A 26,663-nucleotide genomic window follows, 5' to 3' on the forward strand; every position below is an offset into this window, starting at 1 on the left:
ATTCCAGGCATAAGTAAAAAAATAAATATATAAAGTCTGAAGTTTGAACAGAATTAGATGATTAAATTGCACGGCTTATTTTTTATATTTATAATGATTACTTTGATTGTTATGATTATGGTGATTATTGATTATGATGATAACGACGACGGCAGTGGTGGCAATGGTTGTGACGCACAATATTTGACTGACTGATGGCAAAGCCATAACCAGTCTGCAGAAAACTTTTTCATTATGGCATTTTATTATATAATTGTTGCATACAGGATGATGATGATGATGATGATGATAATAGACGACTTCGGCATGTTTAATCCTGCCGGTATGTACGAGTAAACTGATATTTACTTTTTTCTCTTTAAGATAGAGAGTTAAAAAGTTTATTCACAAGGCAACTATATAAAAACTGTAAATTGTCAAAATAACTAAAAACTAAAATTAACTAAAAGATGACATTACACACGCTCTCAAGTATGAAATTTTATATTTTTTATACCAAGACAGTACATTATACTCACCATCAAGTCCTTCAGTACCAAGCCTTCAAGTCCAAGTTTTAGCACCTTTGTGATCATATTTGCCAAGTCTTTTGGAGCCTAGTAACAAACACAAAAAGTACGTAGCTGTATTCAAAACAACAAATTTAAAAAATGAGGAACACATGACCGACATCTTCGGGTGATCCCAAGGATCCAGAATACATAATAAATATAGGAAAGTTTGCAATGAACAATTTGTTGCAAGAGACGAAATATGAATATGCTGCCAAGATAATTATATAGTATGTGAAAGTAATTTAGGCCCTATATAAATGATTGTGCCAAATGGATAACGAACCCCTCAGTATCATCACACAAATTCTTTTTATATCTTTGCATGTCAAGTTGAGAGCAAAAAGTGTGTACATTATGTAGGCCTATATGGTAGATATTAAGTGCTATTTTCAAATACTGATTGAAAGACGAGTAGTAACTATGGTAATATTCGAGGGGGGAGGGGGAGGGTTTCTCCAAATTTACTGAATGAATTAATACATCACATATGGTAGGCCTATTCAAATAATATATTTAGAGCAGGCTACATATCCCAAAGATTATTACAGTTCAGAACTATACAGAGATTGCTATTTCAGGTAGATTCTTACAATATAATATGTTATTGTTTTTAAATTTAGCCTACTTATTATATTATACAGACACGCATACACATATATTTCATCCACAAATGAAATCTTTCACGTATTGTTGACAAAAGCGAAGATAATGTAAGAACTTACGTGAATTTCTTCCATTTCTGAAAACATGATACGATTTGGAACTTCTTCCATATTTTCTTCTAATATTCGTCGTCTTTCTTTAATTGGTCTGCAACAGAAATAGTATGAAGAGAAACACGCAATATTTACACACGAAATATCACACTCTCCTCTTCCTTTCACGTATGCACGCACACACGCACACCCCCCCCCCACACACACACACACACGCGCGCACGTACTTAATTTGGGACGAAATGAAATATTTTTATAAGTTACCGGTAACCTTTATGTTCGTATGTTTTTAAGTTTCTCTCACTGTTTTTTTTAAAGAATATTACTAATATATTTTACCATATCTTGTTTTATTATTATATTATATTATGCATTCATTTAAGTACAGTCGAAACCCTGCTAATTCGGAACGCATGATAATTCGGACAGCTTTTTTTTTTTCCTTAATTGAATTTGTGGACTGTAATCCGAAAAGGGGTGTTATTTCAGTTTTTGCTTGGGGGAGAGGCAAGAATTTTTAGGAAAGATCTTATGGGGTGGCTATATTGCATAATCCCTTTCTATTTCCTCTGAAATGAACCTATTTTCCATACTATAAAATGGATAAATTTGACCATTGGGGTAAACTTGATCATACAACCGAAAAGAATTTAAACCATGATGTCAGATGTACTGAACATATTTTCATTTCTTAAATATTTATCATTATTTAAGCAACAAATAGGGCTGATATTGTGGTTTAAATTTTTTCGTTTTAAGGTCAAGTTTATGCCATGTTACAACACATTTCCAGTTTCCACACAAAGACCTGTTTTAACTTATTATCTTACCTATATGATACGTAATAATATACAGAGTCATTCACGAGGATTCACCGTCATTTACAGAGCTTATTTCCGATGATTTTTGAGCAAAAAATGTCATATAAACATGTGTCCTAATCTCAATATTTTCAGAGTTACATTAATTTGAATTTGTTTGTAAAATACCATTATTTTTTAGTTTTAAGAGTAAAAGAATATTACAGAAAAAGAATGAACTATTCATGAGTATCATTTCTTCAATTAGCTAGTATTGTGAAGCTAAACATGTGTTTGAATTCCATAGTTGCTTCATACAGAATTTCTTTTCGATTTTTAACTAAAAATTACATCTTTCTTACGCATTTATCACAACAATTGTTGCAAATCACGCCCCTCTTGTAAATTCTTAAAGACCGTACATTAGGATGCATAATTAAACTATAAAGAATCAAGTTCCTAAAATCGTATGATTTGTAACAATTTTTGTGATAAGTGCGTAAGAATTGTGTAATTTTTATTAAAAAAATTGCAAAAAAAAAAATCTGTACAAAGCAATTAACGACACATTTTTAGCTTCAGAACTATAGTCAATTAAAGAAATAATACTTCTGAATAGTTCATTCCCTACCTATAACATTCTTTTACACTTAAAATTGAAGAAAAAAAAGGTATTTTACTTACAACTTCAAATTAGAGTAACTTTGAAAATATTAGGACACATATTTATATGACTTTCCAGTCATACTGGGGGTTTACGTGAGTGGGTGATGTAACCACCATTACAAACAAAAAATTGGTGCCCACATAAAAAACGGTTACTTATGCTAATTAACTTAACCTAACCTAAAGTATGAAAAGTTACATTAGGTATGTTGTACATTAATTAAATAAATGACAAACTGCAAAATCAGTATCACTGAAAATTGATGGACTAGAAGTATCTTTCAACATTTCAAAAATATAAATTAATCCTCTTGATAGTTTTCAATTGGATGAAGTTGGAGAAACTGTAATTTCAAACTTACAGCACTTTTAACAATAATTGTATTATTACACTAAGGTTCGATCAATCCTCAACAATAAAATTGTCGTAAGTGAGAAAACACAACAAACATAATTTAGAAAGCGTTATAATTGCTAATTTATATATAAATAACAGTTATATGAGGAAATTACTAATTAAAACGATAACTTACTTTTCAAGCAACATTTCACCATTGTAGTATATACAGTCAAAAACGAAAAGGCACACATTCGCATCTTTAAAGGCATGTTTCTGAAACAAAATAAACTTTCAGATATGTGACAACAAGACAGTGTCCAAACATTCTATAACTTATTAAAATTACGGATTCAAACATGTCAGAACTTTTATGTCACATAAAAATGTAAAAGTGCGTGCGTATACACTTGTGAGCCAAAAGTGTAATGTAACAGCCATTCTGCAACGGATCTTCAACGAACCATTGAACAGTTGAGCTTGATTTGAGCAAAAGTCAGTAAAATTCAAGGTATGTAGATTTTGGTCATGTTGTCTTCTCTTAAGGAAACTTGGTAATTTTCGCGGCTTTAATAATGGCTAGTTTGAATAGGAGGAAAATAAAAATCCCAACACTGATGGCGAATTGAAATGTATAAAAATGGTCGGAACTGATGTTGAAATATGAAGTCCAAATTTTACGAGAATGTCGCCTTTTGATTTCGAGAATTTGCTGAGTAGAATAGGATTTAAAATTTCCAAAGAATACACATATTTTCACTCTCTGATTAATATGTTTTGGATCCCATAAAATGGCACTTGTCTTGTAAACTTTTATCAGTAGCAATGATTGCTGTAATTCGTTAAGATGCTCGCAAACAGTAGTCCTGCCTCGATGCTGTTCCAACTTGAACTGAATATTCCTCTTTGTGTTCGTCGAAAAAACTGACTCACAGCAGATTCTGAATAGCAGTTCATTCGATTTTCCCCTGAAATTATTAAAGTATGCTTCACAGGGAGCTTTACCTGAAAGCTAGATTTGCATAATATATATATATATATATATATATATATATATATATATATATATATATATATTACTCTAGATACGTTAACAGAAAACCACAATTTCAAGTCACACTGAGTCTGTGTGCACTCAATGTGGGTGTTTGGCATCTTGACAGCCCACTCGAGGTGTGTGGATATAAGGGAAAAAATTGAGACAGTGTTTCTGGGTAGCTGTCAGTAGAGCGCTGGTGCATTCAGCCAGAGGTCCTGGGATCGATACCTGGCCCTGGAACAATTTTTCCCTTGAAATTATACAAATCTGGTTCGCGAGTGGTTACATTACAGATTCAGCTCGCAAGTGTATACGCACCTTAATCTTTGCAAGTTATCAACACGCACACACACATGCTTATACAAATTTACTTATTGAAATTACCTTATGTACACCCAAAGTCCCAAATGGCAGTGGTTTTCCTGTTTTCACATCCACTAGTAGCACTTCACTGTCAAGAATAAGGTCCTTAGCATATGGAAATGCTTTCGGAATATAGTCTTTGAAGGTATTTATCTGAAAAAAATAATTTGAAGCCAAGAACATTATAAGTTTGACCCATAATCTGGGTGGTTGAATGATTTTGGATGAAGTGAGTTTGATTTCTAGTACTTCAAATAGATATTGTACTTTTGTATTATCTTGAAAATCACACATTCTTAATGAATGCTAGTTATATCACACAACCATCAAACATAGCCAATATTATATTTGTCTGATAATGTAAAATCGTTATATTTTATAAATAGTTAATTTAATAATTATTTTTGCAAGCTGATAATAGGCTAGTTTGACATTAGGGATCATCCGTAAATATATGGGATATGATGCAAAAAATTCCACAAGACATGATGTAATTGAACAACTTGGAAAATAATTCCAAAATAAATATTGCCAGAAAGCAACGAGATTTTATTACTGTATCACTGTCACAGTTATCAGAATGGTGAACAACTGTGTTCTTTGACATATGAGAAAGTCTATACGTGAAATTCCATCTGGTTGCAGTTACTGTCAGCAGTCTCTTCTCTATAAACTCTTGAAAGGCAAAGTATGTGTTCTTTTGGAAGATTTTGAGAAAAAAGCAGAAAGGTCACCTCATGTTTGAAAAAAAAAAAACACACACACACACACTCTGATTATTGACAAGCTCTTCTGTAAAACAAGAATTAAAACAAGAGTAAAACAGTGTGTGAAGTCAGCCTTGGGATATGATGCAAGAACTTGCGTTTGTAAGCCACTTACGTGATTCTTCATTACTGAGGCTACATCAAAACTTTGTCCTACTAATTTATGTATAATTGAATCAGTTGTTTGAAAAGGGCATAAGTCCGCAAGATCAAAGTTTTGGTGAACTAAAAAAAATCTGTAATATAACAGAGGTTTTAGTTTTGGTATAAGGGCAATTTTTTGGCTATTGCCTATCATAAATCTGCATTTTATGCTGGTTTTAGCTTTTTAACTCATATGGTAAGCCCGTAAAAAGAAGTTTGAAATGAGTGGACTGATGCCTTTTTTAAAACTTTCAAAATGAAAGCATAAATACTGTTTATTTTTTTCATGAAACAATATTGAACACTAAATGAACAGAACATGTAGCATCTTATAAGTGTCTGAAATGTATTTACTTCAAAGTAAAGTTACTTAATTTTATTTTAACAAAAAGTTCACTCGTCTTCCCCATCCTTGGTTGGCCAATCGCATATCTCATCATAAAAGGGTAAGTGCTCACCTGGGATGTACTTTTTCAGTTGAACAATGTTCTCAATTTTCTTTTTGTTTATTGGACACTTATCATTGTATGCCTTTTCAGTTGGTGAAGATATGACGTCCTGTTTAGCTAGTTTAAAGTGATGGAATGTCATTCCGTCAACAAATTCACAGGTCTTCATTACCTTTCTCGCATTCAAACATAGAATATTTCGAAATCTGAAACTTCACTTTATTCTTTTTTGGAATTTTCTTTCCTAAGGATTCTGTGGATAAAACTTTCTTCTTGTAAAATTTTTCCCACCAAGCTTTATAATCAACAGTACAGCTTTCTTCATGTAATACATTAGTAAATTTGGTATGTGGAACTGTGGGACTGGCAGTGATTCACTATACGACCACCATGTAGTGCCAGCCATTTGTTTTAATGAGGGCATGAGTCCGGGACTGAACCTATTTCAAAACAAACGCAATATTCAACCACATACTAAAACCATAGTGAACCTTGAACTGGTGCTTTTTGCATATAAAATGATAGGTCTAAGCTTACAGAATGCAGAAACAGCAACATGTCATTTTCCAAAAAAGTGTGTTCATTTTAAAAACCACCGATTCAATTACAAAGTCATTAATCATACTGTACACAAGAATATAATCTATCAGAATTCCTATTACCACTAACATCTCAAAACCCTAAAAATATTTCACATATTTTGCTTTCATATACACAGCACAGAAATGTGGATTGTTGTGATTTATATAGAATATCAGACATTTCATCAAGCATTATTGAAACAAATGTAGCTGAATTAATTTCTTCTCTTATTTTGTCTCTACGACATAAGAAATGCACTTTATAATATCATTTTGTATGATAGCCGAAGTTCTTCTAAAAACTTTGGACGAATTTAGATGAATTAAAAAAAATGGATCATATTTCTTTTTCACATTAAGAAATTCAAAGAAACTTTCTCTATTCTAAGAGCTTGATGACTCATCATGGTTCCTGAATGGAAGCTCCAGATTAACTAAATACATTTTCTTGCATCAATTCTTCTTCATCTCAGTACTTCTCTAATCTTTCTAACCAGGCTCTTATACCTGCTGATGTCCTTGTTGGTCGTCAAATAGCAGATCAACTGTTATTTTTAGAAAGTTTTAGCTGTAGTTTGCGACTTAGAATGTTTTTGCTGAGCACTGGATAAATGAATGAACATGACCAACAAAACAATCGGCTTGAAGTTTCACATCCTAACAATCAATATCTTATCACAATGGGAAATGCAAAAATGCCTAGTACCTATACTGCTCGATTTTGCTTTTAGGATTAATTTCTACATTGTGTAATGGTGGAACAGATCGACCTTTTGTCCCAATATTTAATTTCTCATGAGGCAGACACAACGAAAATGTTTTTTCTAGCAGTTCCCTTAAGGCATTGTTTTTTGTCATAGCTCTGAACAAACTTAAATGGGCCTACTGTACCACCATATTATAGGAGTATTGGATCGCAAAATTAAACACCACGTCGTCAGTCTGCCACATTATACTAGCCCATTGTCACTTCACTGGCTGCTGGCAAAGTGGTCTTGATACAGAAGACCCTTACAGCTTAAATATATACAATTCCCCGTTACAACTACATGTACACTCCACTAAAAATAGCACAAAATGAACTACTTATGCGACCATCGACGTGTTCTGTAAGACGAAAGATCAGAGACTGTCCATAGTATTGAGGAAACTATTAGTGCACTCCCGCTAAGGGGCAGAGTATGGTATTGTACTTTCTCCTCCCTCAGCATTCCAACTGCCTACACATTCTTGCTTTTAAGACAAGAGACGTTAATATAGAATGACCTACACACGAGAGTAATGAAATGCTTACAATAAAAGGTCGGTAAAAGTAATTAAAGTAACACATTTGTACTGGATATGTGCCACAAACCAAGTACTCCCAAAATGTACGTCCCTAAGGGTGTTCCAAGTATTTATACTGTCATTTATATTAAAGGCATCTGTGCAATTCATAGCTGTATGGTGACTTATTGCCCACCTTATGCAATGAAAATAACGGTGATTATTCATTTGATACTGTACACAGACTTCCTTTTTAGAATATGTTTTTCAGAATTTTATTTCTTCGCGTAATTTCTCCCCCTAACTTCGAACAAAATTGAACACTCCTTTCCCCTTCAAGAGTGTATTTTGTGGAGATTCCAAGTATAGAAAAAAAAAAACAAGAGTGGGAAACCCAACTTTTTTTATTCATCCCTCCTATATTGAAAAACGTTTATGATTTCTCTGACAACAAGGAAAATGATTTGGATTTGTTGTCTGTTGAAAGTAGTGGAGTGTAAAATACTGTATATGTACCTTTATTTTCTTTACGTAACTAATAAATTAATTTAGATAAGAATATTTTACGAGCAAATTTTACCACCATGATCTGAGATTAGTCAAGGTCAGGCTAAAGGCATTCATCCATAGTGCTCTGTCCAAGAGAAGGTCTATCACTCCAGCATTCACCAATCTTTCCTATTTTCCGCCTTCCTCTTAGTTTTCGCATATGATCCATGTACCTTAATGCTGTCTATCATCTGATATCTTCTTTTGCCCTGAACTTTTCTTTTGTTTACCATTTTTTCCAGTGCATCTTTCAGTAGGCAGTTTCTTCTCAGCCAGTCAATTTATCTCTCTCTCCCCCCCTATCCCTTTCTCTCTCTCTCTCTCTCTCTCTCTCTCTCATTAGAACTGACAATGTGGTACAAAGAAAAGCCACAAAATTGTCCATAATTACTGAAATTGTGTATATATGTGTATGTATATTTCTAACTACTTAGTATTAAACATCAATTTTATTGGTAGATGAATTCTTTGATGTTATTTCGATGGTGTTCAAATAAAGGGGAAAAGTCATTTTTTGTGCAAATGGAGTTTTGTTCCCCAAATGGATACACAAGTTAAATTATACAAGTGGATGTGCAAAGAACAAAAGAATACTAGTATTTGATGTGTTTTATTTATGTAAATAATTATTTGCAATAAGTGTCCCAAGTTTAATTTTCATTTATCTCAAAACTAATGTTTGCGACTTATCTCCCTTCATCCAACACCATAGATTTATACCAGTTTATTCTCGATATTTTACAGTTCTTGCGTAATTTCTCCCTCCTCATTTTTAGACTCCGAATTTAGAAAAAAAATAAAGGAGGGGGGGGGAAGGAGAATTACGCAAGTAAATATGGTATACCCTTTCATCATTACAGAATGCGACGTTAGCATTCTCATCTGTTTATGGTTACAAAAATGAGACGTAGCTCACCGAATTTGATCTAAGAACATCAGATCCTACCAGATAAAATCTGAGAAGGTGTTATGAACATTAGTTTCTTTTCTGTGGTGTATATATGATACGACAATTTAATCTACTAATTTAGGATAAAAAAAATGAAGAAATTGTATTTGAAAAAAGGGATATTCTGAAGAAAAATAATACTACAACTGAAATCAAAGAGGACGGCTATTGTATTATAAAGAAATGTGAGATACGATGTACTGAGAACCGACATTTGGTGAATTCCTTTTAATGTTTATATCCTTACCTTATGTGGTAGAACTGGCTTCAAACTTCGTGAGAAATATTTAAACTCATTTCCTTTCTTATGCACTTGCACACGTTCTCCATCATACTTTATTTCCGAATACATTCCATTTGGGCATTTTTTCATTGCATATTCAACCGACTTACATGCTTCAGCCTGAAATAAAAATATAAATAAATTAATTAATGTTTATTAAAACTGTGATGTGTATGCTAAGAGAGCAGAAACAGAAAATTCAAGTATGCAATAATTAAATAGTACAGAAATGATCCAAACTTAAAATGTATAGGAGCTACATTTGAAATAGACTATTAATAAAAAATGACAAAAGAATGGATTAAAAGCAACATATTTATTGCAAATACATTTATCAGACAAAAGATATCAATTGATATTACAAACGTCATGCACGATTATCCAATGAAGTATATAAAGATCTTGTCAGCTGCTAACAAAACAACATCCCTTTTTAAAATTAAAAACTAAAGAAATATACCAGTAGCGAATTTACTAACTTTACTTGAACCTTTATTGCAAGAAAACGTTTACACTATTTCTGACAGCACTTCCTAAATTAGTAGCTAACCACGTACAATCACGAATTCATGTTGATAAATGTAATAATATAATGTAATACACCTTACATACACAGTGTTGAAAAGAATAAACATTAAGAAAAAGACAAATAACTATATAGAAATATTTAAGTACCTTGAAAATATGAGGAGGTACTTCTTACAGTTATATTATATGTTTATTTAGGTAGACTAGTGTCAGACTCTTAACTGAAATGAAAACAAATGAAATATAGAACTAAAGTAAATATGTGATGAAAGAAAAATGAATAAAACATTAATGCCATTTAACAAATTTACATTAAACACGAATGGTATGCAGTAAAATGAGTAGGGGAATTTATATTTTAAAAAATACACTGTGTAATACAGTTCACTACACAAAGGTATTTAACATGGAAAATCAATTATTTTTGTAAATACTATCTTCCTTGTTTGTTTCACAGAAAAATTGTATAAGGAAAAATGTTAAGGAACTTAAAATACATTGCAATACACTAACAATTTATTTATTTTCTTAATACATTCAGATATGTTGTTGTTGTCTAATGCCAAACATTTGGCCTTGCTTTCCAATCTCTTCAGCGAAACTGATCACAGAAAAAAGAATATAATTATAGATTAAGAGACCTGAATCAAAGAGCACAATTCTTAACAGAATCAGTGAGATATATGCATGTCCTAATGACATAGTCATTCTAATAAGAGAAAGTAAGCACAGTGTAAAAGTTTATGAAGAACTGGAAAGAAGAGCAGAGAAGATTGGTTTAATGGCTAATGAGAGAAAAATGTAATATAATATGGTCGTGTCAACATCTAAAGTACAAAGAAAACCACAAGATTTAAAAATTGGGCATAAAGTATTCGATGTAGTAAAAAAACTTCATATATTTAAGAAATATAATGAATAATGAAGCTAAAACCAGTTGAAAGAATACAAGCAGGAAATAAAGCCTATTTTACAAATATTAAAATGCTTTGAAGTAATTAATAACTAGGAATACAAAAATTTAGTTATATAAAACCCTAATAAGACCTGTAGCCATCTACTATACCAAAAGGTAAAATGGGAAAAAATTATCAACACAGTTGAGACCATTCGAAATGAAGATCTTGAGGAAGATTCATTGACCAATCAAGTTTTTTCTAATGGCAGGCACTTGACTTTTCGTCATTCACCCATGTGAAGTCAGTGGCCCAGGGTGCGCCATAAGAGGCTGGTCTACACTACATCCACGATGAGATCAGATGATGATAGAGATTTGTTGGAATGCCACTGGGGAAGCATAGCTCCTGGAGAAAATCCCTGTGTAACCTGAATCAAGAGGTTACTCAATACAAGTAAAAATCAGGGATATGCCGTGAATAAAACCCGGGTTCATACAATTATAAGGCCACACTCTAGCCACTACACCTCTGTGACGGCTATAGACCTATCATGGAGAATGGCATTTGAAGAAGTCACTATAATAGAGAGCTTGATCAAAATAATAAAGGGAGAGGATAATGAGATTAGTAAAATCCCAAAGATTACAATGGCTGCATCATATGGAGAGAAAGGGTGATAATTTCATGGCTACAAGGATTATGATAGTCAAAATATATTCAGTCAGAAAGAAGGGAAGATCAAGATTAAGATGGATGAACTGTTATTAAATATTAGGGGATTTAAAAAAATGAATGTGAAAGGATGGGGAGAGAAGATTAAAGAAGAAAAGTATGTAGGAAGATTGCAAAGGAGACCAGCATTCACCAAGGGCTGTAGTGCTGAGTAAAAAGAAGAAGTAATAGGTTCGGAGGAATTAATTAAATGCATAAAACACAATTTAAAAAACTTCAGTGTGTTCAAGTGTTAAAAGAGTAATATACTTCAATTTGTCATACAGCAGTTTCGGAGTTTTGTTTTCCGTTGCCAACAGTTTACTTATGTACAGATCCTGTTCCTAGCTGGTCACTGTGTTCTATGTGAGGGGGTATATATAAAATATAATACAATTTAAAAAAAACTTCATAGTATGAAAATGTTAAAAGAGTGATGAATATTGTCTTATACTTCTCATGGACATGACTACTTGCAGCAACATCTACACAAAATTGGCACCTCAAACTCCGACCTCTGCGTACTTCGCAACAGTCAAGACCCAATGAACAACAAGCATCACTCTTGTGTTAAACTGGACCCATGAAAACAGTAGAAGGGCATGATCTCTCATCTGTATTGGGATGCTAGATTCCAAATGGACTAGAGGACCCCAACAGGAAGATAAGAAGAAGAAGAAGAAGAAGAAGAAGAGGAGAATTTTATTTAACTAATTCCTTTGAACCTATTAAGAATATAAAATAATCTTGTGAAACATATATATTTTTAAATCATTGTTTTCCATGTTAAATCCTTACATACCCATTGGGTAGTGAAGTGTATGACGCACGATATGAGTAGATATGTTGATTGTAACATAATGAGTGATTTATTATGGTATAGAAACACATACTGTATAGTATTGAAGTATGAAATGTTTTAACCCATGCTAATCTCAAAAGGTCTTGCTGTGCATAGTAGGATAATTTGTAAGTTAAGGAGAATGGATTCTTCTTGTGAATTATTTAATATAATACGTGGTACAGTCATTAAGTTCTAATACTGAGTGCATAGTGGCGTTGTGGTGCACTATAGCGCATAGGTGGCGCCGTGGTATGATACCTTGTCAGTTAGTCTCTCGACCCAACAAGAGACAGTTGAGTGCATGAACTGTAAGCAGAACTACGGTCTTTGTTGTGACGGTGATTTGAATGCGCACGTCGGAACCCGAGATGTCACAGTTTGAGCAACGGGCAAACATCAAGTTCTGCCAGAAATTAGGCATAACTGCTGCCGAAACGTTTCATATGATGCAGCAAGTTTACGGTGAGGACGCAGTGTTGTGTTTAGGTGGCACCGACGTTTTTTGCAAGGAAGAGACAGTTTGGAAGATGATGTGCGTACTGGTCGGCCACAAACAATTCGAACTGAATGCAAGATCCAAGAAGTTGCAAAGTCGTCTACCGATATCGCAGCAACAGTAGGGGTCAGCCATGGTACTTGCTACAAAATTCTGTCTGATGACATGAACATGTCTCGTGTTACCCAGCACAGTGTGCCACGAATCCTGTCGCAAGACCAACGTGATGATCGCATGACGATTTGTGGTGATCTCATCAGTAGTGCTGACGATGATGCGACATTTCTCAACCGGATAATAACTGGAGACGAAACTTGGTGTTTCCTTTACGATCCGCAACTGAAACGACAATCCGCCACCTGGAAAACGCAGTTATCACTACGACAGAAAAAACCGCGACAAGACAGGTCAAAAGGCAAGGTGATGCTTGAACTGTTTTTTGATTCAAATGGAATTGTTCACATGGAATTCATCCCAGAAGGTGCAACTGTGAACAAAACCCACTACAAAGAGATCCTTGGCTGTTTACAAGATTCAATTCGCCGTAAGCGACCTGAGCTATGGCGTACAAAGAATTGGCAGTTGCTACATGACAACGCCCCTGCACATCGCTCTGTCCTTGTCCAAGAGGAACTTGCAAGACAACAGGTGACAGTTCTTCCACACCCTCCGTACTCACCTGATCTCGCACCATGCGATTTTTTTTCTCTTTCCTCGCATGAAAGCAACCCTACGTGGGCGTAGATTTCATTCTTCCGAAGAGGACATGACTGCCACAAGAGAAGCCATACGGGACCTTCCTGCCAACATCTTTCAACGGTGCTTCCAGCAGCTATACCAACGTTGGCAAACGTGCATAACGGCCAATGGAGACTATTTTGAGGGAGGATGTGGTTCTGTTTAAATGTATGCTGTGTTATGTGGCATCTTGTGATACATCCAGATTCTTGTGGGAGCCTACCCTCCAGGCGTCAAGTCTTAGAACTTAATGACTGTACCAAGTATATAGGTAGTATTGCTGGTGATCAATAAAACTGAACTGAATTGTCTAAATAGAGATAATCACACCTAAAACGATAGAACTCAGATTATTACACGAAAATTCTGTAATACTATAGATCCTTGTTTAACAGGTGTAATTCAATTTAATAAATTACCGAACAGAATAAGAAAGATTCAAGGTAGACAATTTATAAATATCTTCTTCAGAAAGGTTTTTACAAACTTGTTGAACTGTAGTATTATTACTTATTTACAAAGCTTTTAAAGAGCCTAGAGATTGATTGCCGCACTCACACAAGCCCGCCATCGGTCCCTATCCTCACCAATATTCATCCAGTCTGTACCAATATATCCCACCTCCCTCAAATCCAATTTAATATTGTCCTCCCATCTACGTCTCAGCCTCCCCAAAGATCTTTTTCCCCTCCAGCCTCCCAATTAACACTCTATATGCATTTCTGGATTCACCCATACGTGCTACATGCCCTGCCCATATCAAACGTCTGGATTTAATGTTTCTAATTATGTTAGATGAAGAATACAATGCGTGCAGTTCTGCGTTGTGTAACTTTCTCCATTCTCCTGTAACTTCATCCCTCTTAGTCCCAATATTTTCCTAAGAACCTTATTCTCAAACACCCTTAACCTCTGTTCCCCTCTCAAAGTGAACGTCCAAGTTTCACAACCATACAGAACAATCAGTAATATAACTGTTTTATAAATTTCAACTTTCAGTTTTTTAAAGCAGATTGCTATAATAACATTAATGGTAGTTGTATGTCCATTAGCTTCTACGTGAAAGTTTTCATCTTTTTACTGTGCACTTTCGCTCTGCTACAAAATTGTAAATAGAATAATAAAATAATAAAAATTCTTTTTATTTCTCAATGAAAAAGTGTGAAAGAAAATAAAAGCATAACAGCAATACATGTAACAAGATACCATGAATAATAACTGAAACATGCAAAGAAAGTGATAAAGACACAAACAAAAATGATAATAAATCATTACGAATACAACAATGCAAATTATACTTAAAAAAACAAAAGGGAAAGGTTAGGGTACTAGAGAATTTTTAGTTTTCACAGTGTTCCCATTTCTGAAGCTATTTATTTATATTTATTATTTATTTAATCTGACAGGATTAAGACCATAAAGGTTTCTCTTTCATCCTGCCAGAGAGCACACACAAATAAAAAAGATACAAACACTGACAAAATTAATACAAAGAAATTAAAGCCCTATAGAGAGTCAACAGGGTCAAAGAACACTATAGAGCACTTATTAAGCTAATACAAAAAAAATAACAATAACAGTAATGATGATGATGATGATGATGATAATGATGATGATAAATGCATTACACATTAAGGTTAAACTAACAACAGCATAGGTATAATATTTATTGTATGTTATGGGTTAAACCAAAGTTGCGCAGCCTGACAGGTGTTTAATAAACAAATTCATGAACTAGAATGTAATTATTTAATTTTAATTTAGATATTGTCCGATAGTCTCTGACATGGTCAGGGAGAGAATTCTAGAGGTGTGGAACCAATATCCTGAAAGATGATGGGTAGAAGGATGTTCAGTGCAGAGGAATAGAGAGAGAAGATACATGTTCCGGGTTCGAAGTAGTGAAAGGTAAACAAAACGAGATGCTAGGTAAGAGATGTCGCAGTGTGGATGATTTTTAATAGCAATCAGAGGGAGTGGATTCCAAGACAACAGTTCTAGTGACGGTGTTACATGATCGAATTTTCTAATGTTACAAACGAAACAAACGCAGATATTGTGAACACACTGTAATCTGTGGGCAAGATCAATATTCAGATTCGTGAATAGAGAATCGCAATAATTAAAGTGGGGCATCACGAAAGTTTGAATGAGATTCTTTTTGAGGCTAAGAGGTAGAACGTTGGTCAAGTGTTTTAGGGAATAAATTATAGAAAAAGTTTTCTTATATGTGTAAATCACTTGACTTTGAAAAGTTAAATTTGAATCTGAATATATTGTTACATTCTTTACTGTTTTGCTATATGTAATTGTGGTATTATTTATTTTCGTGTTCGATAAGGTGGCTAGATTTATTTTGTTTAATGCTCGTTGGCGTCCCATCATTATAGCTTGCAATTTGTCTGTATTTAGTCTGAGTCTAAATTTTTGCACTAGATCTTCATTAATTCTGATCACAGAGTCATCATTGTACAGGTGGTGTTTAGAATATGTTAAGACCATTGTTATGTCATTTATAGAAAGCGTAAAAAGTAATGGCCCAAGAACCGAGCCTTGAGGGATTTCGGCCTTTATGGTGCACCAATTGAAAGAGTGACAACTGGCTGATACACATTGTTGATATTCGCAAAGATAGGAATCGAACCAAGCTATGGCATTATTAGAAAGATTGTAGTTTTTAAGTTTACATAAAAGGAGATTCGTATTAACTGTGTCAAAAGCTTTCCTGAAGTCTCGTATTGTCAGTGCGGTAGTTCTCTGTCACTGGCTTCTTGAGTGTCTTCAATCACTTTTAAAAGGGCAGTAGTAGTAGTATTATGTCCAAATCAGAAACCAGACTGGTAGTCATCAAGTAAGGGATGCTCACTGAGGTAGTCAGTCAGTTGCTTATGTACTATGCGCTCCAGTGCTTTTGACAGAGCTGGCAGGATACTGATTGATCTATAGTTGTTTGGAGATCAAGAATTTTATTTTTCGGAATAGGTCTAATGAGGGCTTGTTTCCATAGTCTAGGGTATGTAAAGGTTATGAGTGAGGCGTTAACAATGTGGATCAATGGTAGTATTACGTCGATAATTTTCTGGAGCAGCTTTATTCCAATCCGAACTGCTCCTTCAGCTTTGGTCAAAATACGCTTTATTGCCTTCCTTACGTCATCATGTGAGAAGTACAGAAAGTGAAACTTTTCCCTCTCTGCTAGGAGAATAGTGGAGAAGTTCACATTGCCATGAATATATGTTAACATATAATGAAGAAATATGAATAAGTAATGTTATGTTGCTTGCGAATAATTTCGGAAAAACAAAACAATGTCCTCTTTGTTAATATATAAGATCACTCAAAAGTCACTTCAAACTTTAAATCTATAAATATTATAGTACACAGTGGTGCCAATGTGAATGACATGTTTCAAACAGTCATAAATAATGGAATGCAAATCAGGAAAAATGAGTGAAAGTACCTATCAGTGGATTGAAATATAACATTTATCATCAAAAGCATACAAACTTTGAATGGTCGTCATGTGTGTACGGAACACACTGTCTTTTAAGAATCCCTACAGAAAAATAGTCCGAGCTGATAAGATCTGGTGACCAAGAAGGCCAAGTGAGGTTTCAAAAATGATAGATGACATATCTGAACAATCCATGAACAAAGGCCATACTTTATCAAGTGGTGTGTGCTGCTGCTCCAGCCTCTTCAAAATAAAGGGCTTTGAGATCGATGCCAAGTTGTCCTTCATAAGTGTGGTTCGATAAAATATTTCAACATGGTAACTTAATAATCTACATTTGCAGTAACAGTTTCTTCATTGTTGTTTTCAAAGAAATAGGTCCTACAATCCCAAAAACACAGATTTCATACCACACTATCACTTCAGAGGAGTGCAACGGCATTTAATGCAGTTCTTTATGGTTCATTGGTGATCAGTATCTCATGCTCTGTTTGTTGACTAACCCGACAGATGAAATGGGTTTCGTTGGTAATGAACAAATTACTGAAGATATCTCTAGGTTTCCTCATAGCAAACAAAGCATGGCAGTACAGAAAGTAACTCGTGCTTCCTTGTCTCTGTTAAAAAGATTTTGAGTGATCTGAATCTTGTTAAGGATGAAAATGTATCTGTTTTAATAAGAGGCTTAAACTTTTTCTATTCACGCCTAAAATACGGAACTGCTGGTGTGCTGAGCATTAGGGACTGCATTCAAAAGCTCTCTAAGTTCTCGGGCATACACATTGTTCATGGAGCTCTATATTTCACATCTCATACACTACCAAATTTCTTCACATTTACTCACTCAATATTGTATTCTGAAACGTCACCTTGCCATGCGACAAACATTAAAATGATGTCTAAACAAATGTTGCACTTCTGTTTCAGACTTTGTTTCATAGTAAAAAAGGAACAGAAGTGCTGCAATACAGTATGGACCATGATCCACTGAAACTCAGTCTATATGAAATGGCATTGTCACTTCTGACAAAGTTTTCTGGAGAGAAGAAGCACACTTCTGTCTTAATGGTGGAGTTAACACACATAATTGCAGAATGTGGTTGAAAATGCCCCCAAGGTTTCAATTAAACAAATTTTTCATGACTTGAAAGGCACAGTATTGTGCAGCTTCACTTTACAATTCATCATTGATCCATATTTCTTCGAAGAAAACAATGGAATAATAAAGACAGTCGCAGAAATTGGGAGCACTACTACAGTTTGTTACAGAACTTCGTCACCCATAGGCTAAAGAATTACGACCTGGTAAACATGATCTTCACAAAGATAGTGCGCCATCCCACATCTAGAACCCTGCAAAATAATTAATTACATGGAACTTTGGCAATCATGTTATCAGTAGATATTTTCCAATAATATAGCCCCCACGATCTCCAGATTCAATCTGGCCGACTTTTGCTTATGAAAGTACTTTAAATAACGAGTTTTCATGGCACACCCAACATTCTTACAGCAACTGAAAGATGCTACCTCACAAGAAATTGGGAATATTCCAAAGAATGGTTTGCAAAATGCTGAGCATGATGTTAGAGAAAGAATGGTGTTTGCTGAACAAGAGAAGGGCAGACATATTCCCAATGTTTTGCGAAAACAAATCTAATTGTTTGCTGACGAACACAGTGGGTTTTTTAAACCTCAAATATTACAATATTCGTAACATCTTGAAGTCTGAAGTAATTTTTGAATGATCAAATACTTCATTTTCAGAGGAAAGATGTGCATACAATTCTCAAAAACTTATGTAGTACTTTTAAGTAAAAATTTCTTCAAGACGTAAAAAATAATTTATAAATAAATCAATTGTGGTGGTTAATGGCAGAGGAGATCCAAAGCACTGACAGGGACAAAATACAAAAAAACATGAATTATTAAATAGACTAAAGGAGAAATTAACTAAAGTTCATGATACCATACCATGAGCTTTATTCTATTTATGAGAATTGAAGTGTAACCCTCAATCATTTGTTGTATGTAGTTAATATTTTCTGACAGCATGTAAAGCATTACAGGAAACAACTATATTTATTAATCATGTATAACCAAAAAAATGTATGATTATAGTAACATATAAGTTACAATTTTTAGGGAAAAGGGGATGGGGTGATGAAGCAAGAAAATATGACATGCAACACATGAATTTCAAAATTCCTAATTGAAGAAAATACATAAAATGTAGTGTTAATCAAGTTAATGAATCACAAACTTAAAATAAACTAATTTAGGGTATTCTACTGAAATGATCATATTATAATTATATACCACGATATATAATGTTTACATTTTACACCACTAAACAATTATAAACTCTCATTAATGTTCGTACTAAAATTTCTAGTACTGATAATGTTTAGACTTAGACTCGAGTTTTGTGAGCAATTCTAAAATTTCTTTAATGTCAAAGTATCATTCAAATAAAAAATAAATTTGAAATGATTATAATAAATATTATTATAAAATAAATAAAATACACTTATTATTCCATTTGATAAAATTATAGGATGTTTCTGATCCACTGTTTTTTTTTCTTTATTCTTTGTTCTTATTCTAATCATTCACAAAATAGGAGTGGTATCTAAGCACAATAAGCCTCAGGCTGCAGTGCAAGCCTTCGGGTCACTCCTCCGTATAAGGATAAAAAAAAGCATGCTAACAAATATCAATAACTATTGCTTTTATTATTCTTACCTTGTAACACGCATATTGTGGATAAATATACATACAAAGTGTCATCACTGTGAACTTATGTATTCTATTTGTTCCTTACAAGTACACTTTTAATAAACTATAAGTATTGAAGTTTCAGACTAGCAGAATGGAATTAACACAAAATCTGAGTATTAAAAACATTTGCATTTATATTTATTGATCTGAAGGAGAGAAGAGAACAAAGTTTTTGTTTGCATAATAACAATGTATGTAATTAAGTTGTATAAAAAACATTGTCTACTATAATAACCAAGTTACTTTTTATCATTCATTTAAAGTCATTTACAATGCTACATTCAGATAGGATCCCCCCCCCCCCTTTTTGTAATGCAGATACAATCGACAAATGGACAAGTGTATAATTTTATTTATCTTAGATTTGTACAGCAAAAACAGACATTGAAAAATGATTTACTATAAAGAATTATTATTTCGTCCGTAATTTGAAAACATCATCAAGAACTTTTAAATCCAAAGTTGCTTCTTATAAAATAAAAAGTGATAAATCAGTCATCTACTATTTTTCACCAGCTTATCCAACAGCAAGAGACAATTAAAGAAATTACCCAGATACAAAATTAGCTATTCTTTTTTAGCTAATATTAATATCCATTTTAACATAAATCAGTCATGTATGAGCAAGTAAATAGAAGTTTTCAAATTTTCAAATTCATCGATGTTTCTCCCCAGTAGTGTCCTTCATATTTATCGTAGCAAGAAGTACGTATACATTTATTATTGTTACTGGATACTTCAACAATCACTTCACAACATCTAGGAATCACATGATGCATGGAACACCAACGACATCGTCTTTCACAAAATTTTGTACTAAGGCCATGGAACCGGTCAGCTGCTCATGGCTGGGAGTCGGGAACATTTTTCTTGTCATCCATCTCACCCATATCAATAATGGCTTTCTGTATGATGCGCTTCAACTCCCTCTTGTTTTCTTCACACGTCAAAGAACGAATCTCATGTGCCACGTAATTACCAAAAATTGTATATTCATCATCTTCTTCTTGTTCTTCTTTAGTATCATTTTCTGTTTCCTGTGAATTTATTTTTTGTGGGTCAGATTCCTTTTCTTCACTGTCACTTTTGCCATTCTTCATAATGCGCGGTTTTTTCGTAGTTTGAGAGTCATCATTATCAGAAGATACACTTCGTTTCTTCGCTATCTTCGTTTTATTGTCTGAATGTTCATTTCCATTTGTTTCAGTCTCATTTTTCTCTCTTCCTTCATCACCATTAGTTTTGGGCTGAAAAGAAACATCTTGTCATTCATATATTCAGTGAGGAAAAATACATATGATGATTACCGAAGTGGGGACATATACGTATTCCGGTATCCAAAATGTAAGCTACTCCTTAAGGCATGCATATCATAATTGTTATTTTGCATGAAGACATTGAATATTCAAATCTCATTCATTGTGCATTGCAATTGTTTATATTTTAAATTTAAATTATAGACTCCAGTCTTCAGAATTTATCTGAATACATTATAATTGACTATGGTACATCTAATGTTAATGTTTTCCATTTTCTTTTTTATTTCACAATAATTAATGCTGTGTAATAATGCTTGAGATTTTTAGCCTTTAATTAAATTCATTATAATATTCTGCTTTTATTTTCGATGTCTGTGTCCACTGATCTCTTTCACTTTCTGGTTAATTCAAAGGACGATATTTTAATATTAATCACTCTTCCTGTAGTGTCATATACATATACTACCGGTATATATTATTCTTTGTTATTTTGTATTAGAGTAATAGGCTTCTTCTTTTTCTGAAGGCTGTTTCTCCTGACGACAAAAATTTGAAAACATTACAAAATATAATCTGAATGTAGGAGGTTCAATCAATGACCCTAGTACTTCAGTGCTTCGGGATCGTAATAATCTGAATTTAAATATCTAACATGTTGAAAATAACTGAAATTTACAACAGAAATTGTTCATTAAACACACATATTCAGCAAGAGTCGCAAGAAAATTCATGAGAGAAATAGCTATAAATCAAAGAGTATAACAAGGATAATGCCTATCACCAATTTTGTTTACCATACATTTGGTGTTTCGATAGACAGGTTTCAATGACAGGAAATATGAATTCCTACATAATCCAAACAAAGCTTTTATGCCATTCAGAAAATGCTATCATCTAAATTTATAACAAAGAACTTGAAACTTATATTATTCACAACAATAATACAGCCAATATTATTGTAGGATGTTGAAACATGGAACCTAACAAAACAGAAAAAAACATAAACTGGTATTGTTCGAAAATAAAGTGTGAAAAGACTATTTTCGATCCAATTTTTGATTCAACTAAAATAAGTAAAAAATTCCAAGTAACAATAACATGCATGAATTACACAGCAGACCTCTAATCACAAACCTACAGTAGTAAATGCCAAAAGACTACAATGGACAGGACATGTGGTGCATATGAATAGTAGCAGAAGTGTTGCTGTTGTTTAGTCAACTGTCTGAAGACAGGATAGAACCGCATAAGTGGTGGCAGTAAGGCATCATTCATGAGACAACTAAGCCAGTGGCCAGTTCCTTTTCTCCTCCATTACATACATCACTAACTAGTAACATATTTCACTAATCAGACTAAGATGTACCGAATACAAACAATTGTTCTTCCCCTGACATACACCATTAAGTGAGATGTACTGCCTGATAATAGATGTACATATCAGCCAAAACCTCAATCAGAGGTAAGCAGAAGTGTAAAGGAGGTATAATCAAACACTTTCAAAAGAAAAAGATCTCTGGGAAGATCTATTACCATCCATATATATTTCAAGTTTTTCTGAGCTACATCAGTGGCAACGAAGTGATATGAATAGGAATATATCACAGATAATGGATCTCTTTAGATTAAGCGTTAAATTGCTATTGTAACCCAATATGATGTTGCTTGGTCACAACTTGTATTAGGTTTTTTATCCAGAAAGAACAATGACTGGAATTTGAATTCACGAAATAGAGAACTGAATTGTATTCTTCATACTAAAGGATTAAGATTTTCAGTAATATTGTACATTAGAAAATGTATAAAATTTAGTGTTGTGATTTTCACATACCGGTATATTTACAGTACTGATTATCTTGGATAATTTGGAGATGGGGGCTGGAGAAAGTAAAAGATATAACCAAGAAGATGAAAATGGAACAATGAAGTAATAAAATGTATTGTCTGCAATTAAGTTGCTCTTATCCTAATTCAATTTTTAATGCAGAGCTGATTTTATACAAGGCAAACAATAAAGAATGAAAATGATATAATTCTGCAGATTTAACAGCGTAAAACAATAAGTTAAAATATATAAAAATCCTATTATGTATTTTGCAATTAAGTGTATTGTTAACAGAAAATTAGGCTGAAAGTCTGTGTAGTTTGGCAACAGCATGTCACCAACTCATCTACAAAAACACACACGTATTCAGTCTGAATATTAGCATTCTGTCCCTTAGTCACAGTGTAGAATTGACAGGCTGCGTTAATCTTTTTATTTACTATGAAAGAAAACAGTCCATTATATTTAAAAACTGCAAAGGGGTAAGTCATTCCTTATTGGTTCTTCTAATGATGAGAGTAAATCATAATCGAAAAATTGAGTAACCCACTCACTCAGTTGGTGAAGAATATTAAGTGCATGACTTTGTCTCTCATGTCATGTGATAAGGTAGTGATTTACAGATTATGGCAATTCAATTACTCTTCAATTGTTCTTCAATGCAACATTCCAAATACGTTATCACACCCTTACACTTAGTATAAGCAGTCAATTGTTTATGAGGGAATGTTTCGACATGGGGTCATTGAAAGCCACCTTGTGAGTATATGGCTTACTGTTAACAACATTTTCCCTTAGATACGCTGTTTTATGCCAGAAAGCATGTAAGAGTCAAATACTATTGGAACCTTTATAAAGTCTGGTCTCTCATCTTATGAACATTTCAAACATTTATCAAATGTATAACTGTTTGCCTAGTTACCTGAAAGAAATAACTGTGTTCCAAAAATTTAAACAGATCTTATTCACTTTTCTAGTACACCACTGCTTCTATAACATTGATAAATTATTGGAATTCCTCTGTTTCAGGTCCTGAATTCAAGACATTTCGGAATAGGTTGATTAGGAGTCAATTCTGCAAGTGTTTGTGCAGTTGGATTTACATGCTACAAATGGACCCTATAGCCGAAATTGATCTGGCCTGTAGTTTTCTACATTCAAGTCCCAAGTTTTGTGTATTTGTATTTGTGTTGCATACACTATTATAGCTATTATTTACAATTGTGTATTATTTAATTAATTATTAGTTTGTAAATATAACATATCCCTTATCATGTATACCGGTATGATCTGTGGTTGCAATAAATATTATTATTATTATTATTATTATTATTATTATTATTGTTGTTGTTGTTGTTGTTGTTGTTGTTGTTAAATATGAGGGGCAGTCAAATGAAAACAAGTCAAATGTGAAAAAGTATAATTGTACATTTATTACCTCACATTCTTGAAAATGCTTGTGGGCTGTCTACCGAACCAGTTCTTTACCCTGTCACACATGTCTTCGTCCAATGCAAAACAAAGTCCACGTATGTCTTTCTTAAACTCTCCAAAGATGTGAAAATCGCATGAGGAGAGATCTGGCTGTTATTTTCGACAGCAAGCTTTTTATTTTGTTTCATTTATTTATTTGTTGGTGTTTTAAAATTGGGAAGCTTGTTATATTTGTTGGCGTGTTATAATCGAGTAAATATAATAACTGTAATGAGCTAAGGTTTGTCACATCAGCAAGCACAACCCTACTGATCCCCTTTTTTTCTAAAATCTCAAACATCCACTGTCAGAATTATCTACCTGCTGAGACTTCTTTAGGGCAGATTTATAACACACAAAAAAATGTACTCTGTACTAAATGTGTTAGAACAGATTTTGATTAAATTGCAGTTCTCACTTCTTCAAACATTTCATTATTCTTTCAGAATACTTTCAATGTGCATATTTCCTGGATAAAACTTATGCTGGTAGATGCTGAATATCAACCAAATCTACCAGAAATAACTGTACACTGACGAACAGACACAGGACATACCAAAAATAACTTTTCCAGTGTCACAGGTGCTGAATGCATGTATTTACCTGGAAATCGCTTCTTTCAGTTCTCTTTATACTTCGCATATTGAGAAAGCAAACTGAGAAATAAAGAAAAGAAGGAACCAGCGAAAAACAGAGAGAATAGGGATAAAAAAAGACAGAGACAGGAAAATGGAGTTGATAGATGTATTAAATAAATAAGTGTATGTGAAACATTTTATCGACAAAATGCCAGCTGTCTTGTCAATAATGCTTTGTACCATTTGATTCAATCCACTCTGCAATACATGATGTAAAATTCATGAAACCACAGAAAGTGTAAGTTCGTTGTTAGGAACCAATTTAACTCTTTATCTCGAGTCAAGTAACAATGGGAAGATAAATAAGAAATATTATGGGTCTTTTTGCTTAGATTCATTACTTTCAATCACAATGCATGGCTCAGTGTCAGAGTTGCCTAAACCACAATTACGCTGAAAAAAGTTACTGAAGTCTAAACCTAGCTGTCGTCTGTTAAAATTATATGCTCTCAATTGGAAATTATTTCTCATTTACCATCATTTAATATTTATCTAGTACATGTACTTTGACACACATATAAATGATAAATTACAGTCATTTTATGCAGAAATTTGAGCTTAAAAATTTGTGGGTTAGGCAACTCTGGCACTGGGCTACTCAACTGTAGACTTCAAATATCTTGATTATCAACAGTTTACTTTATTATATTGCTGATAGCATCTTCATCTACTTATGCTATTACAACTCTATCGAATTTCAGAATTATACTACTTATCAGCATATCGCCTTGGAGCCGAAGCTGTTGTCAATTATTTTGAACTTAATATATTTTGCTAATTTTATGGGTTTTTCATAAGATATACTGTATGTCAACAAAATTCATTCCAAGAATATTATACTATTAACGTGCTACATTTACGATACAGAACTCTGATGGTGATATTTGAAACTAAAGGGACTCGACCATTTGAAATGATACACTTTATTTTACCGTAGTCATTTTTATTTGCCATTTCCAGGAATGGTCACTAGAAATATTTCGCCTTCATCAGTAATTCTAATATGTTCATTAGGTAAGATCAAGTGGAACATATATTTTCTAAGTTTTTGGATTATTTGTTGCAATATTACTTATGATTTAAGAGTTCTGAAACTATAAGCATGAAAGAAAGGCATATGCACTTAGCAAAAAGGACAAAAGTAAAAAGAAAAACTCCCAGTCACTAGATGAAACTCAATGCAAACCAATCTCATATCGAAATTGTAATATTCTTTAATTGATAATAAAATAAAATTACATATAAGTGTTTTATTTTCCTGTTATAATACTAGATAACAGTGTAAGCGGAATATGGTAGTAAAGACGACTAAATATCAGTATCAGCACCAGTATACAGCAATTATTAGTGTTAAAAATATAATTTACAGCATTAACAAAAAATTAAAAGTAATATATCCTGCACACAATTTTTATCGAGTTATGCAGGATTTTACATCTTTCAAGACTGAGTTGGTGACAGCCCTGAAAGGACATTTAGGGGGAGCATTGCAGTGACAATACTTGTATTAAATCCTATAATTTTGTTAAACCAGATGAACTTGCTCCAACCTCA

The 26,663-nt window shown here is 33.3% G+C and overlaps 1 protein-coding gene across 4 annotated transcripts in view; it reads right to left on the bottom strand.

Moving 5' to 3' along the window:
* DNAlig3 (DNA ligase 3) overlaps window positions 1-26,663 on the bottom strand; it is a 590,685-nt gene that overhangs the window by 235,226 nt on the left and 328,796 nt on the right. For all 4 annotated transcript variants that reach the window (XM_069834626.1, XM_069834625.1, XM_069834628.1 and 1 more), the window contains exons 10-14: window positions 9,428-9,583; window positions 4,497-4,628; window positions 3,270-3,349; window positions 1,277-1,364; window positions 519-596 (exon numbers count right to left, since the gene is read on the bottom strand). In XM_069834626.1, the coding sequence (XP_069690727.1) occupies window positions 519-596; window positions 1,277-1,364; window positions 3,270-3,349; window positions 4,497-4,628; window positions 9,428-9,583 (534 nt within the window). The remainder of the gene's footprint in view (window positions 1-518; window positions 597-1,276; window positions 1,365-3,269; window positions 3,350-4,496; window positions 4,629-9,427; window positions 9,584-26,663) is intronic.

Source organism: Periplaneta americana, chromosome 9 (assembly GCF_040183065.1).
Source record: "Periplaneta americana isolate PAMFEO1 chromosome 9, P.americana_PAMFEO1_priV1, whole genome shotgun sequence".
Lineage (NCBI taxonomy): Eukaryota > Metazoa > Arthropoda > Insecta > Blattodea > Blattidae > Periplaneta > Periplaneta americana.